Source organism: Camponotus vicinus, unplaced genomic scaffold (assembly GCF_025532165.1).
Source record: "Camponotus vicinus isolate PSW18456_S1 unplaced genomic scaffold, iyCamVici1.0 SCAF_1, whole genome shotgun sequence".
Classification (NCBI taxonomy): Eukaryota; Metazoa; Arthropoda; class Insecta; order Hymenoptera; family Formicidae; genus Camponotus; species Camponotus vicinus.
In genome coordinates, this window is record NW_028141945.1 from 8,111,283 (window position 1) to 8,127,911 (window position 16,629).

Below are 16,629 nucleotides of genomic sequence, written 5' to 3' on the forward strand. Positions count from 1 at the left end.
ATTTGTCTTTTAGCGAGAAACAAGAACGAACTATTGGACAGAAATAATGATTCTTCCAGTGCGGAAAAATCAAAAAAGGGAAAAGCAAAGGAAAAATTAAGAAAATTGAAAAAGGTCGTGAAAAAGGATGCCGATAAAGATGTGGATGAGACTGAGGTAAAACTCAAACATCATAATAAGCGAAAATGGTTTTGAGTCGTATGACGGTGTTAACAGTTAACAGTTATAATAGATATATACAAAATATATTTCATATTTAATACTTTTATACATATTTTTAACACTTTGTTATTTATGTATATAGGAATTTACGCTAAGAGTATTAATAAATTCGCCTCGTTTAATTGCCCTCCTAGTCTGATTATCTCCTAATTGTAAATAAGTCGATAATCAATTATTCAGAATAAAATTATGTTAAATCTTTCGAAAAATTTTCAATATTCGAACAGGCGAATTAATTGATTGTATCAACACAGTCCATTTCGGTGAGATACACTCTTCAAAAGCAAGATTGTGATTTCCTAAAATGGAAAATATTTTGATATTTTTTGATATTTAGATTGAAGCTAATTTTTAGCATAAAAAAATACCCAAGTGCTCCAAAAACTGCGAAATAGTGTCCTCATTGCGAATTGTGGCAGCAAATACAGCATAATTACTCGATGTTAACAGATGCTTTAATCCTAATGTCAATGAATCAAATGAATCGCTTTCATAGAGAATATCAGCGGCAATAATTATATCAGGCTGCGAGAAATCCTCTGTTACATATTTATCGATATCTTGCCAATTCAAATCTATTATTTGAATGTCAGTTTGTTTATATTTTAATTGTAATTTTAGTCTTAATGATGTATCGCACGTATTTGATAGTTTATGTTGCTTATTCAGCAAGAAATTAAGTTTTACGTTTTCACAAAGCATATCTAGTACTGTTGGATGACAATCGGAGAAAATATATTGTTTTGGAGAGCATATGCTAATAACGCTCATACCTGTCAATCCAACTCCACATCCAAGTTCTAATATATTTTTTCCTTGAAACTGTTTTATATTTTCTGCACACCAATCACTTAATACTACAGCACCCTGTTGATTATATCATAGTATATATTTTGCTTCAATAATTTTTAAATATTTGTAAAGTAATTTATATAAATGTTATTTGAAGATTTCTGTCGTACAAGAAAATAAGTACCTGCCAGCTACATAAACCTGTAGTTCCTTTAGAAATCAGATTTGTACTCTCTTTCAATGTGATGCAACTTAATGTTCCATTTTCTATTAAAAAATGACGGTAATGTACAGATTCTTCATCTTGCAATGATATTAATCTACAGTATGCTGTGTATAAGTCATCATGAATTTCAGTACCGCTTTCTTCTATCTAAATCATGTATGTAATGATGGAAGAAAATTTTAGACCTTTTTAATTTATAAAATATTGGTTCCATATGAGATTTTAAAAAAAAGTACCTTTGCCATAAATAATTTTAAGAATGCTTTCTGATATGACGTTTTTATCGGATATTGCTTAATCAAATCACTATTTATCGTACTATCTAAGACTTGTTTCTGGATATCTAAATCGAAAGGATAATCCCCATTTTCATCTAAAAGCTGTAAAATATTTTCTTAATTGTCAAATTATCGTGGCATAAAATTATGTCTATTTACGTACCATAAAGTTCATTTTAGTTATCGCGTTACAGCAAAGAAACTGTTTCGTTAAGTGTTTCACGATAGAAACATCGCGTCGCGTGTCACTATCCATCGGATTAACTTAAAATCAAAACAAAACTCTGAAAGAGCAACAGAAAGCTGTCATCAGCTGTCACACATTACATCGCGTCCGGTCAGATCAGTTGTTTGGAGGCGTTGCCATTTTTCTCCAAATGTCAACACTCATGACTCCTGAATATCTAGATGCGAAACACGTGCCCAAAATTGGCGCACCTTGATGTATCAAAAGACTCGCCAAGTATCTTCACGTTTATAGGACGTGGCGACGCCCGCATCAAATGCGATCAATTATCGTCTACTGAGTGTTCATTATGGCCGGTATTCATAGTCCGTTCTTATATTTAAGATCGTCTTAAGAACCCATTCAACCAATCAAATAGCTGCAATGCGGTCATTGATTGGTTGAATGGGTTCTTAAGACGATCTTAAATATAAGAACGGACTATGAATACCGGCCTATGTCCGGAGAAGCGCAATCGATTAATCATGCACATGGCATATGAAATATATAAATCACTGAGCTCTATAATATATTGAAACGAGCTTTCAAGGAATGACTCAAAAATTGTAGAAAAGGATAATAGATGCTGGATGGATCGCTATCTTGTCAGAACTTTGCTTATTGGTTCATATTATTATATATAGTATTATGGTCAAAAATATTACTTTATATATATTTTACCAAAATTGAAAATTTAAATATGTTGTGAGAGGCCCTGCTGTATCGCTAAATATCTGATGAGAAGTGTTTTTAATTGAAATAATATAGCGTAAAAAGAGACAGAGATCCTCCCAAGAATACACATGTCTCTTTTTAATTCCGGCCCGATTTTCTATAGGATAATACGTTAGGCTCGCCCGATATACTATAGAGCCCAACCCTCCAATCCGAAGCGGAGTCTTACGCTAGTAACCGTAACCTGAAACTGCAGTCGATCAACTCTTCAATTCGGTTGATTCGGTTGTGTGTATCCGCGTAATCGAATTTTTACGGTATGGCTGATATGGGCCTAAGTTTAGATGACATTATTAAAAAGTCGAAATCATCAGGGATGAGAGGCAGAGGAGGGTGAGACAAATTCATCTAACTGTTCAACGGAATCCTCTTTAGCTCCGCTTTTCCCCGCTATAAATTTATAACCTTCACAATCGCGGCCGAGAGAGATTATCACTTTGTAACTCGAAATCTCGACTCTCTCGGTATCTTTTTTCCGTTTGCATTAATTTGTTCAATATCTTTATCGGCCTGAATAAATTAACGTGTATATAGTGTTATAATATAATAAGTGACTTATGTTGTAAGTAGCCCAAAAGCAAAATCTGTTTGCTAATCGAACGTCCTTAATGATAGTATAATGTTGTTTATGTACTTTGTACAATGACATATGATCCACAAATATATATATATAATAATTTATATAAAAATGATTTTAAAATTTTGAGTAAAATTCAAGTTTATTGATTGCATTTTGTAATTGATTTTAATACTGGTATTTTATTATTTAATACTGGTATTTTAATACTGGTAAAAAGTGAAAGGAGAAAAAAAAATCGACTATATTTTTTATTTTATTGCATAGAATTCGCAGAGGACTCAACAGAGGCTCACGCGCCAATGGTTCTGTGAGAGGACGTGGCTCGCACATAATTACGGATGCACGGTTTAAAATAATACAGAAGAATCGTGAAAAACTGACCGACGCCAGAGACAAGCTTGCGGAAATAGCAAAGCAGAGCGATGCTAGACTCAAATTGGACAAGATTCGAGCGTCCCAATATAAAAAGATGGATGTTCAGCTTTCTGGAATCTCGCGAAAAACCGGCCGAAATGGCAGGCTTTCGTTATCGACGAACAAGGTGCCGCCTCTGATGCCACACGTATTGCCACCAAATATACCGGCTCCCACGAGAGTGGTAGGGTACAGACCACCCTCCCTCCCCGAACCACATTTTTTAGGAGAAATGAGTATGGATTATAATGGTGGTATGTGAATCATATATCGACAGTATGTGAATATTCTAATAATGTACTCATATGTACACATATTTTGATGTATTTTAGAAACATTCTATGAAAAACATTAAAACAGCAACTTATTTTTCCAGACTATTTAATGGATTCCTCTTCATTGAGAAGGACTGTGAGTAACGAGTACGCACCAACACCACCACCTCCACCCCCTGTATTTAATATTCCGACTTCTCCCTATTCTTGGGTGAAGCCTACAAGCACTAATGTGACTAGGATTCCAACGCGGAAATCTGATATAGAGAGGGAACGAGAAAGACAGAGAGATTATAAACTTGTTCCACGCTCTTCAATGGTAAGCAATTTTGTGGTCAAAATCTTTTACACAAGATTCTTACAATTTGTAGTTAATTTAATTTTTATAATTTTTTATCTCTTTATAGACCAAGACTGCTTCGCCTCCTTACAAGGAAGACTGGAGTTTTGGGACAAAATCAAGGTAGATTTCTAAGTCACACATAATTTCTAAAAATGATTATAAACATTTTTGTATACCACAAATGCCTTAAATATCAATTGATTATAAACAGATGTATTCATATGCTTTTTATGATTCTGATTGTAGAACAATTTTGGCAGAAGAAACTGCAGATTCCAAGTATTATGATTCCAGAAGTCTTCGAGATGTAGGAGTTAAATCGCGTCTTGATTCATCTGTGAATAAATCGAGAATAATGGGCGCTTTATCGCGACCGAAAGCAAGTTCATCTAGTTCATCGACGCAATCAACGGGTTATCGAATTGTAGTATCTAATTTGCAAGCAAACGTCACACAAGAGGATATCAAGGTGCGGTATAATAATATATTTTTGAAATTGCTCGCGCTTGTATCACTAAAAATATCAATAAAAATTGTATTTTATAGGAATTATTTGAAGACGTAGGGGAATTGTTGGTATCGAGATTAGTTCGCCCAGGCACGGCGGAAGTAATTTATAAGACATTGAAGGATGCGACTAAAGCAGTCGAAACTTACCATAATCGACAATTGGATGGCCATCCGATGAAATGCCTTCTTGTTAATCCACGACCAAAAAACAATCCAACTGGACCAGCCGTGCGATCTCTTACAGAGTGAGTTACAATTTTTTGTATATGTATTAAAAAATGCACAGTTTCTACTGTGTTCTATTTTAACATCTTGCTGAATTGTGATGACACTCTAAATCGAAACGCAATACAAACTTATTTATTTCGGTGTCGTGTTAAATAATTTAACTTAATTATTTGCATCTAATGTCATAAAATTTATTGTGGCTGCAGCGAGTAGTTCAAAGTTTGAAACATATAGAAAATAATCTTACTTAAAATATGTTACTCTTGAAAGGAGGACAAGTTCCTTTTTTCTTCACAACAATTTCTTTCCTACAGATCGAGACGCAGTGTCAGCTCGAGTTATGTACAACCGAGTTTAGGAGCGGTGCATCGCGCATTATTTGATGATTCTTAATCGAATATATTACCGTATTAATGAATATATGAATGCTTTTGATATAAGAAATATTAAAAAGGGAAATGTCACATGTATATTTAAGACATCATCAACGCAAAATAATCTTAGGGAAAGGGAATAGAGAAGAGACGGTATGCAAATCGTACCTGCGCGTGGAAAATTTGCGCGCATATACGTGCGCGAATCCGATTCCCATCTGCAATTGTATCAATGAAATAAACTTGTACCACTCATTATCTTCAATCTATATGCGATCTTTATGATACTAGAATGTCCGCGGATTTATCCTCGTCATTTTTATATGAGAGAACGTTTCTTCTTTTACATTATATATGGCACTTTTTATTTATAGCTTTGTTATTTAAGAATGTATCACTTATAGAAAATTATATTAGGCGATTAAAATATTACAAGGATTTTGACAGCATCGTTCAATTGAAAATATCATCTAATCGTTGAAAATAATTAAAAAAGTTAAGTCCTATTTATTATGGAAGCAAACGCAAAGAAATAAATGTTTATTTCCCAATTCAATAATGGTTGGTTTTATAGGAATCCTATGGAACAATTCGCAAGGAAGAACGCGACTTATGATACGATAAAGAATTTATTTATATACGTACAACATCATCATCACAATATATTCATACCTACAAAATACAAAAGCTAACACCGCGCGCATGCTGCTGCTGCCGACATGCACTAAGGGTCACCTCTCCTCCGAGGGAAGAGGGGAGAAAGTATAGACATACGTTATCGCGAAGAGTGGTGCGAGCAGTTTTGGAATTGGAAGTCGGATTTTGACACGAGGAGTAAATGGCACATATAAATAGGTTTCTTCTCTTCTCCGTAAACATGCACGGCACCGTAACAGCGCTCAATAATCGCCATCTCGCCGTATGGAAGGAAGGGGAGGAGATATACGAAATGTCGAAACTTAAAACTAACGTCGACGCGATTAATTAGTGCCTAAAAAAGTTATCGCTACGCTACACGTCCGCGTCGTCGAATATTTACAAGTACAAAACAATACTGAACCTCCATCTTGGAATGAATAATGTGGACCAAACGCGCGGAGCTCTATCTTAGTCCGAAAGAGAGAAAAACAGAGATATAATTGAAATCAAATATAAAACTCTACATCTTGCTTTCCTTCGCTTCGATCCGTCGTCCTGTTTAACTCCTACGATGATGATGATGATGATGATTGTTAGTTCGAGACTTGTTGTTTGGCGTCCGGAGGACCTCCGCGTAAGACATCTCCAGTCGCTTCAATCGTGCCACCTCTTCGGACGCCGTGCTAGGTTTGAAGTCCCTGTACTCGTAATTGTTGTGCTGCTGCTGTTCGCTCGAGCCGCGCGCACACGTATGCTGTTGCCTTTTGTTGTCCCTCGATCGCGTTGTCGCCGAATATACGTGGTTGTTCCATGTACTCGTGTGCTCGTGCTCGGCCGGATTGAACGGCTTGAATCTCCTTCGGCCACCACTATTGGGCTTGGGAGGCACGAATTTCGGATTCGTCGTTGGGATGACGTCTGGCGTAGTTGATCGATCGTTGTAATGCGTTCTCTTGGCGAAGTTCTTTTTCGCCGAAGACTTTTTACGCATACGCAAGTTAACAGACACGTAGTCCATCCTGCAGCCTGTATCTTTGCTATCGGGCTGTTGTTTTGCATCGACACCGGACTTGTTGTTATCGGTTTGTTGATCGTTCTTGATACTGGGTGGGCTGCAAGCGGATTGCACTCGGCTGAAGACCGGTTCCGAAACCACCGATGACACCATGGAGGACATGACGCTTTGATTGTCGTCTGTCGCCTCGCTCTCCTCTTGAAACGATGTGTCGTACGTAGTCTGAGACGTGGTGGAATCGTCCAACAATGGCAACTTTTCACCCTCGTCCTTTGCCTCGGCCGCTCGCTTCAAGACGCTAAAGATCTCGCTGAACAATTGCCGATACTCGGGCGTTTTGCGGAATCTGCTCTCGAAGGGGCTGTTGTCGTCGTAGATGCTAAACTTGCAGTCCTCGCCATCGGCGATGGAGCACAGGAACGAGCCCGGCCTGCCGTCCGTCTGCGTCGCCTTGTTGCTCGTCTCATCTGAGAAGCCTGAGGACGACGTCTCGGCCTCGGAGAAATCTGTCGGGGTGGCTGAGAAGGGTTTCTTGCCGGAATTGTCGGGCACTTTAGCTCGTGAAGCGGCAATCTTGTTCGATTCCGGACCAGCGGCAACGGCGCTCTCGGTGGAATAGAAATTGTTGAACTCTCCAGACATCTCCAGCTCCTCCTGCAACGACATGCACGCGGGATTGGGTGCATCCTTTCGACGGGGCTGACAGTGTCTCTGCACTTCCAACAAGGCTTGATACTTCTCCACCAGTACTCGATAGGGGTTCGCGCTATCCAGCTTATCCGTACACTCGTTCTTGCTGCCTGTATCCTGCATGCAAGGTAATTAACATATGTGCAGTTGGAATTATGCGAAGGATATAATTTTACGAATTATCGGAATTTAATTAAAAATGTTATTCAAAGAACAAGGAAAAAAGCGATCGGATTATACCATCTAAAATCTATTATAAATATTATTTTTTATGCTAATATGAAAGGTCAATATTTTTTCTTACTTATCTTTTCGTCGAGAGATTACTGCAATTTACTACATAGTAAGAAATGTGAGATATTGTGCACAGAAACAAAGAATGACTGAAAGGGAGATATGCACACACATACACACACATGCCAGATTTATAGGATATTAAAAATTACAACAAAGTTCCATGAGAAAAGGTATTTTATTTAATATCTTATAAATCTGGCACTTGTACATTATACACAAAAGTAATCGGAGATAGTAATTCGACTAGAAACGCAGTGATTTCGATACAAAAGCTTTATCATGCTCAAAATGATAGCGATAAGCACATATATTTACATTTGCTTAAACTCTAAACTCGTAATATTGTCAAAGTATATCGAAAAGTCTTAATAATTTTTGAGAATTGAATAATAGATTTGCCGCAATTTTAATACGGGACGTCATAAGTGTCTTAATGTTCATTAGGGAGAAGTACTTTAAGTTTTAATAATTTTTTAATAATTATTAAATATTAAAATCAAATCTCTTTAATAATTTAGATAAAATAAATGTGTAATATCCTTTCTTTATCATAATATGTATATATTAATATGTAACATATCATTTCCTTACAATATGTATATATTAATATGTAACATATCATTTAAAATCTTCATATGACATTTTAAATGTACATATTATACATAACATGTATATATTAATATGTATATATAATTAATATATAACATTATTAACATATAACATCATTAATATATAACATCATTTAAAATCCTCATATGATATTTTAAATGTACATGTATAAATAATAAGCAACACGAGTAAATAACTATTATAACTAAAATAACAAAGAAAGCAAACTCTGTAAGAAATACATTTTCTCTTCCGTTATTCATCGGGAGTCAAGAAATCAAACGTATATTTTTTCGATTAATGATCGTTTTGCGCGTTTAGCATGCTGAATTAAAGGATCTTCGATTTCCGGCGTCTAAATAGCCAAAACCTAAGAACAATCAATGACATTCTATGAAAAATAAACGATGGTACTCGGAGAGGCACGAGTACAATTGGAACGATGAAGCGGACGCTAACGTAGACGATCGCTTCGGAAAAATGAAACAACAACAACGGCACTCTCGTACAAGCGAATATCCTCCACAACAGCGGATTATACCATTTACGTGCCGTCTTTGACTCGTATTTCGCAAAGTTTGTCATTTCCTAAAGCAGACAAAAGAGAATTACTATGGGACTTCTAAGCAAGCGCGGACAATCGGTCGAAAGAAGCGACATGTGATATAGAAGAAGAAGATTCATCATGCGAACACGGATAGATGACGAGAGAGAGAGAGAGAGAGATTCGCGAGAGTGAATCGAATGTGAAAGAAAGAGAGGAGATAGAAAATACCTGGACTGTCTGTTCAGTGTCGCGCTGAGTTTCGCTGATCAACGACTCGGCCACGCTTATGTCATCGTACTCCTCTTGATCCAACATGATGGAGAGTTCGTCGTGCGTTCTCGTGTCCATACCGCGCAGACATCGCCCGCATAACTGACCTCGTCTGTAAAGACATTTCGCAAAATCTTACGTCAGTGGGTCGGAATGAATCAATTCGTTTTATGGAGATTGAGATTCTTTTTAAGGTGCGTACGATAAATGAACTCTATTTTCTGATTAGATGCGTGGAAAACGAGCAATGTGAAGGAAGAGAAGAGTACCTGACTTCCTCTAAAGTGTTAATTTCGTCCTGCAGGCTCTTCACGTCCTGCGCCTTATTACGACACTCTGTCAACTGTTCCTCCAACGCGCTATTCTCCTGCAACAAGGTGGTCAACTGCTGACTGAGCTCGAACACCTTCTTCTGCTCTCTGGCCCTTTGGCTGCGCACTTCCTGCAACTGTCTTAGCAACTCGGTCATCTCTTCTTCGTGATCGCTCGCTGTGGTCGCGACGATAATCTCTTGGGAGGACTTTGGCGAACTCGGGGCAGCTCTCTGAAGGAGAAAACACATCGCATTATAAATTCTTTCCGCTAGAAGCTGGAGACATCTCAAGTTGCATAGTTTAAAATATGCTTAAACGCGATTCAAGATGAAGTAATATTTATACGCTTACCTGTTTCTCGCTGCCACCTTGCGTATCCGAAATTTCCCATTTGGTATTTTGTTGCTGTTGCTGTTGCTGCGCATTATTACTCCTAGACAGGCTCGCAGCCCGTTGGCGCAACTGTCCGGTCAAGTCGTCAATCTTCTTTTGAAGTTCCTCGCATCTTATTTCCAGATTCTCAATAGTCACGGATTGGCTAGACGCGCAAATCAATGATTATTATTATTGTTATTTCGAAACATTATAGTCGCACAATCATCCCGATGGGGACAACATATGTTTGATGAAGTGCCGCCTCGCTTGGCAAGAAATGCGTAGCGAGGCGACATTCCGATTTGCTCGAGAATTCTCGATTCTGAATCTTAAAAAATGCACGTGAACGCATCGTTAATAATAAGGAAAAAAAAACTTATTCTCGGGAGAAATAGATTGCATCGGAAGATTAGAATAATGTTAAATAGGAAAATAATGCTTAATGACTTTACATGAAGTGTAATTGTATCAGATGGTAATGAATTATGCATTTAGAAAGGTGAGCTTAGAACGGTTCACATGGTCGATACAATAAGAAACTGGTAAGATATAATAACAGATATCTCTCGCCGGTGCTTTTCAAACTATATTCTCCGCAGTACTTCCAGCAGAATATTTTTTATTCAGAGTTTCAAACAGTATCTCTTGAATAAGTTTCAAACAGTATCTTGAGAAAAAGCTATAAATTTTTTTCGTCTTTTTCTTTGCTACTTAAAAGTGTTTCGCGTCTATTTATCGAAGAGGAGCAACATTGAAAGAGCAAAAGAAAAGGAAAGCAAAGGAAGAGAAATATCCCGTCGAGATACCTACCTTTTGATCAATTTCTTATCGCTCGTGTTCTCGATCACCAGGTGATGATTCGCACGTTCCAAATCCTGCACGCTAACTTCCAACTGCTCGTAGACTTTCAACCGTGTATTGTTCACCTCCCTCAGAGCGGCGGTCTGTTTTTTCATATACTATAAACAGATAAAAGGACGAATACATATTTATCATGTAACGCAATTTCGAGATTGAACGACTCTGCCGATTGTCGTGGTTTGAATTCTCTTACCGGTACGATTGTCTTGTAAAAATAACATTTGTAAACATTTGTAAATGACTATTATCGGTTTAAATTATTTAACTATGCGGTTTGTGTGTTTCAGGTGATAATTAGCCTTCGAATTGTATAACAACTACACACAAATTACTGCGAGACGTATAGTCACCTCGATCTCCTGTGTTTGTTCCTCCACGGTAGCTTGATGCAGCTTGATGATGTTCTCCAGCTCCTTGTTCCGTTCCAACAGAGTTTTGCCGAGTTCCGCCGCCAATTGAAGATCTACGCAGAACGTAAGTCGCATTTTTATATACAAACACTTTTTTTTTATTTTGAATCAAAAAATATTTTCAACGCACACAACGGATATTCGATTTATCCGAAAAATCTCTATACGCGAAGAAAATTGTAATTCTAAACAAATTGATGATAAAATATGTGTACCGAAAAATTTCACGGTACACCTTGCACGTTTCGGTTCATCGTATCGCTTCATGTCCATGAACTTGTTGAGAAATACGAAAGAAATGTCTAATGTCAACGGAATTAAAATTGACTTGGCTTGGCTCCGAATGACAATGAAGCGCGATAGTTGCAGGTTGTTGCTTCCCGAGCGAACGCTCCGGTTCGCGCTCCCTCATTCTGACACCGACCCAAGGGCCAAGGACCTTCGTAGCGAGCAAGCAACCGCGGTTACCGTTTACTCGTTTTCGCTGCGAAACGACCCGAGGAGTTCACAGATGCGTCAAGTTGGGATAGAATCGCGATGGGACGCACAATCGCAAAATCGTCGGAGGTATTTACAGATTCGATTGATTTATACAAGAAAATAGATTCGTAGATGTAGCTGTTTCTATCGAGTTTGCGGTGTAAAGTAGAAATATTTTTTATCCTTCGGTCACACTAATCATAATTTTTTACACAATGTCTCCTAATATTATCACTTGTTCTTTTCAGCGAACATCGTGTCTTTTTGGCATCACCCCCGATACGTGGACATTGTCGACAACACCGTCAATTTTCTGCGCACGGATCCCTACGCACTTGTTTTCCTTCTCGCGTTTACTTACTACTTTCGGAAGAGGAGACCTTAAGACTCTTGAGATACGCGAGCTCGATAGAATAATCCCAGCCCTCTAACGAGTTGGTTTGGGTCTGCGGGTCCCAGACCACGTCCACGCTCTGGCCGCTCATGGCTCGCTCGTGATGGGCCTGCCAGCTCCCGGACTCGTTGCCCCTTTCGCGACACACGCGCAACCGGTTCCTTCGAAGGCAGCCGGTCTTCTGCGGTTCCGCGGTAGCCAGCCCGATCCGAACGTCGTACGCGTTAATCCAACTCCCTCTCCTGTCTCGCTCTTGTCTCCCTTTCCCTCCCACCCTCGCGCTTCTGGGCCCGACTTGTGCCCCGTCTCTCTTTATCTTCGTCCCGAAAGGGATCTCACTTTGTTGCCAGATAACCACTTTCCAGAAGTGGTTTTAAATTTTGGACAGCGCGTCCGCGGTATGCGCGGTGATGTAAATTAGACCTATGGCCATTGACCTCCCTTGTGTACTTGTATATGGAAAGTGGCGCTAACCGTAAACAAAAATGTTCATTCTGAACACACTCTGACAGAAAAATCAGTTTCTTTGTCCCCCCTTTTTTTTGGGAGCACTCGGTTCCTTGAACGCTCTCCAGGTGTACTCTCACTCCGCGTGCGGGATCCTCTTCCTTTCCCTTATATCGCCTTTCTACGTGGCTCGTTTCCGTCGTTTGCGTGATAAGAGAAGGTGTCCCACTTGTATGGCTCGCGCGCACGCCGGAGAAAATGGGGGCTGTAGGTTGACGATGAAGGGTGATTTGATGGGGAAGAGTCTTTCGCGGTCGCTTAAAGATTCAGGAAGATCAAGTTTTGTTCTATATTCGCGTTTTTCCGCCGACATCAAAACAACGCTACAAGATTTGCTCGGCTAAAAATAGCTCGAAGGATCAAAGGGTGACGCGGAAATCTGGCCAAGACCAGCCATCCTCATTGTTCCATTGTTTTCGTGGATGTAATATGAATTAATTGGAGTGCGCGCGGCTACCGATGAAATAACAGTGATTAAGCCTCGCAGGTTGCTGTAAACGTTTAGTTACGTTGCGTTAATAGTTGACGGAACCTTGATCCACTTAAATATAATGGCAAACGCGACGGTTGGATATAATACTGGTAACAGAGAAGAGAACATGGAACGGAACATGAGAGCATCCGATGTCATTTAACGCGTTCGCCGTCCTCAATGAACATTGAACATTAAACATAAGCTTTCAGACACGTGTTTATTATGCACGTGCATATGCGATTCGAAGCTTTCACTTTGAATGTCACGCAGACTTGTTCGAGGGGATGAAAATGTTGCGGGAAATGCGAGATAAGTTTGAAAAAGCGATTAGACACTTGATCATATGATTCACGAATGTTTTTTATAAAAATTAAAAAATAACTAGAGCAAATTTTTTGACAAAAAGAAATTTTTTATACTTTATTACACTGCAAGAAATAGACTTTTTAAGAAAGAAATTGAATTTATAAAAATATTGTAATTTGTAAGTAATTATTTTTATAATTTTGTGGTATTCTATTCGGTTGGATCTCTGCAAATTATCGTTTCTAATCAGTCTATAAAATCTTGCGCTGTAACGATTTCCGAAAATATCGGCCCAGTAGCCTCGTTATTCAATCATGAAAAACGCACGTTATTATAAGACAATATAACGATCGACAAGCCAACATCAAATTCTATTCTTTTCGCATTTGATGATTTGCCGTTACATCGACGTCTCGACTTAATGACATGGTCAGCGGTAAACCAACCGTTGCAATGGGAAATCGCACGAGCGATACACAAGGTTCATTTCACGTAAGTGACGACAGATTCATGACAGGTTCTGTTAAAATTTAAGTTAAATTAACGATTCGTAAAACGAGATAATTCTCGAGCGTTTAGCGAGGGAGATAAAACGCAAAATAAGGAAACTAGATGTGAAACAGGTACTAGTTTTGGATCATTTATTATAAAAATAATTTATGTGTATTTTTTTCCGTTAAATATTCTACACAATTTCCGTTTAATCTTTAGCAATTGCCACTTTTTCTTTCTTCACAATAATATATACTATAAATAATCTATAAACAATTAAGTAATATATATAAATTAAAATATAAACTTTCTTGTTTAAAAGTTCATTAAAATGTAATATTAAGATTGTAGTCTCAAGGCTTTTAGAATAGGAAGTGTATTAAATCTAACGGAAAAAAATAATCTTTGCGGTTGTTTATTCTCTACCAATATTGTAGACATTGTTTTAACTGCGAAATGAGCGCGTGTTGTGGCGTACGCGTCATTTAAAATGTATAGAAAATTAGAGAACAATTTTATTTTTATTAACATAAATAATTTTATTCATATTACTTTATTTAGATAAAAATAACAAGTATTAAACGATAATTAAATCGAACAAAATTATAAAATATTCTTTACGATTAAGTACACTCTCATAATTATTATTTTCATATTATTTGACACATTCTTCTGGGCGAAAATAATAATTTTTATTCCATTAATAATCCAAAATTAGTACTCTTATCCTCATACAAATATATGCATTTAAGAGAAATAGACGTATACAGGAAATAGTACTCTGCCTCTCATCACATTTTGTACATTAATCACGAAATAAGCACCTCGCCTGTATCGGGTTCGCGAGGTCACCGGCGGACGCGAGTAACAAGGCCCATCTTTTTCTCGTCATTACGTTCGCGGGACTTCATTATCCGGCGTGACTCGGGGGGACTTGATTCGCGGCGTAAATATCAGTCGTCAGCTGTCGGCAAATATCAGACGCTGCGATTAACCCCCGCGGTTTCTCGAGCCGAAACGCGAGACGCCGGGAACTAACGATTCTCGATCTGTTACGTTCGTCGCCCATCGACGGTGAAAGTCACTTTTACGCCGATCCTTGTAAAATATGAAGGATATTGCGTAATGGCATTTAGTTTTTGAACGCCGCCGAGGCGTAGATAAATCACGCGTTCGAAACGGAAAGCACGTTGCATCGATGTGAAAAAAAAAGGACTAATAAAAGAATTTCCTACACGGGACAGAGTCCAAATAGAAGGATAAGCGCGAAACTCGTTTCGCGGGCGAGACCGACGTCTCGAATACACAAAACGGATAACAAAACGTGGCCAGGGCAACGTCTCGCACTTTTCCTATGCGCCCGAAAGGTCAAGCCGGTGCACCTGCGCTCAAATCTCAATAACAATAGGCGGTTTTGTTCCCTCCCCCGCTTCCCCTCCTCGTCCCTCTTCCCCGCTCCCTGTCGGTGGTCGATGAAGAGATTAATAACGTTTCGCCGGAACATTCTCAGGAGAAAGTACGACGGCGAGAGGGGTTTATAGATTCCATTCCGACTGACGTCGGGGTCGTCGGGTCGTAATATCCAGTCGAAATATCACGCCGATCGTTTTCCGTCTTTCGCGCGAAACCTGGAGCTCGAGTCGAAGCAGAGAGTGTTGCATTCTCGCAACTTTTGGCCCCGCCAAATGTCTGCGGATCGCGGATTGTTAGACGCCTCCGCCTACGCGTCTCGATTCCGAGTCAAGCGGAACGGAGATTAGCTCCGGTCCCACCGCGCGATCTGACAGTAACGTCGGTATTGCATTCGTGAGACGAAACGAACGAGAGACTGGAGGCACCAAAGAGAACTTGTCGTTCTCTCGAGAAGCGATAATCGCCAGGAACGATTCAATCATCTCGTTGCCGGAGGTAGAGACTCGGAGGATTCGAGATGTACGGTCACTCCAGAGCTTTCCTCGCCGACTTTCGCATTTCTCAGGTGATCGCTAATGCGATGATTAAACCGCGTGGGCGGAGGGAAGGCGAGCGTGACACGCGAGATGCTCGTCGAATGCCTGTCATCGCACAATATGCCATTCATGTGCGTATCGCTCCCTCTTTTTCCTTCCTTCTTCTTCTTTCGATACCTGGTAACCGGCACTTTGTGGCTCCGGTCGAAACATTCGGGCGAACATGGCGCTTTCCCATCATTGTTTCGCGCCGAACGTGAAATATTCGCGTCGTGCCCCGGATGAAAGCGCGTCGGAAGAAAGTACGCGCGAAGCTGTAGGCTTTTAATAAATTGAAACACGCTGGAGGAGGTGGGGACTCCGAGCCCACCGGTTCTGGCGCTTCCGCTCTCCACCGTGTTACATGTGCGACCGATTCAGGGAACGAGAAATCTTAAGGGATCGAATAAAGTGACGTAACCGAATAATTTATTCGCAATTACATTACGTTATCGCCGATAATAAAATACACCTGTTTGGAATGAGGAAAGGAATTCCGTAGAACCAACAAGCTGTCGGACTCGCAGGGGACTCGTTGGTATCGCAATTTCGTTGCACGAAACAGAAGCTACGAGAGCCCCAAGCGAATGGAAACTCGAGATGGGCGAGAGTATCCGTCCCCTCGATATTGTCTAACCGCACACTTTCCAGCTCTCTGACTTGAGTTTCAGCCGCGGGATATAACCGGTGTCTTGGTAAAACGTGCCTTGGCAGAGATTCGGAGACCGGGAGAGTCGAGGGCGAAAACCTTTTCGCG

At 39.5% G+C, this 16,629-nt stretch overlaps 4 protein-coding genes across 14 annotated transcripts in view; 2 read left to right on the forward strand and 2 right to left on the reverse strand.

Moving 5' to 3' along the window:
- Mical-like (MICAL-like protein) overlaps positions 1–975 on the forward strand; it is a 63,627-nt gene extending 62,652 nt beyond the window's left edge. For all 3 annotated transcript variants that reach the window (XM_083099485.1, XM_083099477.1, XM_083099493.1), the window contains one exon: positions 14–975. In XM_083099485.1, the coding sequence (XP_082955611.1) occupies positions 14–195 (182 nt within the window). In that variant the 3' untranslated portion in view covers positions 196–975. The remainder of the gene's footprint in view (positions 1–13) is intronic.
- On the reverse strand, positions 230–1,902 carry LOC145971700 (protein-lysine N-methyltransferase EEF2KMT). 3 transcript variants are annotated; one of them, XM_083099648.1, is made up of 6 exons: positions 1,682–1,901; positions 1,477–1,620; positions 1,199–1,387; positions 996–1,089; positions 591–797; positions 230–521 (listed from the first exon to the last, which is right to left on the reverse strand). In XM_083099648.1, exons 1-6 carry the CDS (start codon positions 1,772–1,774, stop codon positions 415–417), a joined length of 834 nt encoding a protein of 277 aa, XP_082955774.1. In that variant the 5' UTR covers positions 1,775–1,901; the 3' UTR covers positions 230–414. The 3 variants fall into 3 exon arrangements, with proteins under 3 accessions (XP_082955774.1, XP_082955770.1, XP_082955777.1); XM_083099644.1 differs by having other exon boundaries at positions 591–1,089; positions 1,682–1,902; XM_083099651.1 differs by having other exon boundaries at positions 591–1,089; positions 1,477–1,613; positions 1,682–1,891.
- A 733-nt stretch (positions 1,903–2,635) lies between these two features.
- On the forward strand, positions 2,636–12,608 carry LOC145971747 (uncharacterized). Of its 4 annotated transcripts, none has more exons than XR_014438964.1 (9): positions 2,638–2,812; positions 3,324–3,727; positions 3,850–4,067; positions 4,156–4,211; positions 4,338–4,560; positions 4,638–4,846; positions 11,108–11,294; positions 11,594–11,797; positions 11,959–12,608. XR_014438964.1 is itself a non-coding variant. In XM_083099745.1 (7 exons), exons 1-7 carry the CDS (start codon positions 2,739–2,741, stop codon positions 5,220–5,222), a joined length of 1,263 nt encoding a protein of 420 aa, XP_082955871.1. In that variant the 5' UTR covers positions 2,636–2,738; the 3' UTR covers positions 5,223–5,468. The 4 variants fall into 4 exon arrangements, 2 of the variants coding, with proteins under 2 accessions (XP_082955871.1, XP_082955881.1); XR_014438965.1 differs by having other exon boundaries at positions 11,600–11,797; XM_083099745.1 differs by lacking the exons at positions 11,108–11,294; positions 11,594–11,797; positions 11,959–12,608 and adding an exon at positions 5,144–5,468 and having other exon boundaries at positions 2,636–2,812.
- Centrocortin (cerebellar degeneration-related protein 2-like) overlaps positions 5,814–16,629 on the reverse strand; it is a 28,533-nt gene continuing 17,717 nt past the window's right edge. For 2 of the 4 annotated variants that reach the window (XM_083099685.1, XM_083099675.1), the window contains exons 2-7: positions 11,171–11,283; positions 10,770–10,918; positions 9,936–10,122; positions 9,540–9,814; positions 9,229–9,382; positions 5,814–7,664 (exon numbers count right to left, since the gene is read on the reverse strand). In XM_083099685.1, the coding sequence (XP_082955811.1) occupies positions 6,402–7,664; positions 9,229–9,382; positions 9,540–9,814; positions 9,936–10,122; positions 10,770–10,918; positions 11,171–11,283 (2,141 nt within the window). In that variant the 3' untranslated portion in view covers positions 5,814–6,401. Of the gene's footprint in view, positions 7,665–9,228; positions 9,383–9,539; positions 9,815–9,935; positions 10,123–10,769; positions 10,919–11,170; positions 11,284–11,445; positions 12,020–12,071; positions 12,349–16,629 lie in introns of those variants that run through there. The other 2 variants (XM_083099699.1, XM_083099694.1) reach the window with 2 other exon arrangements.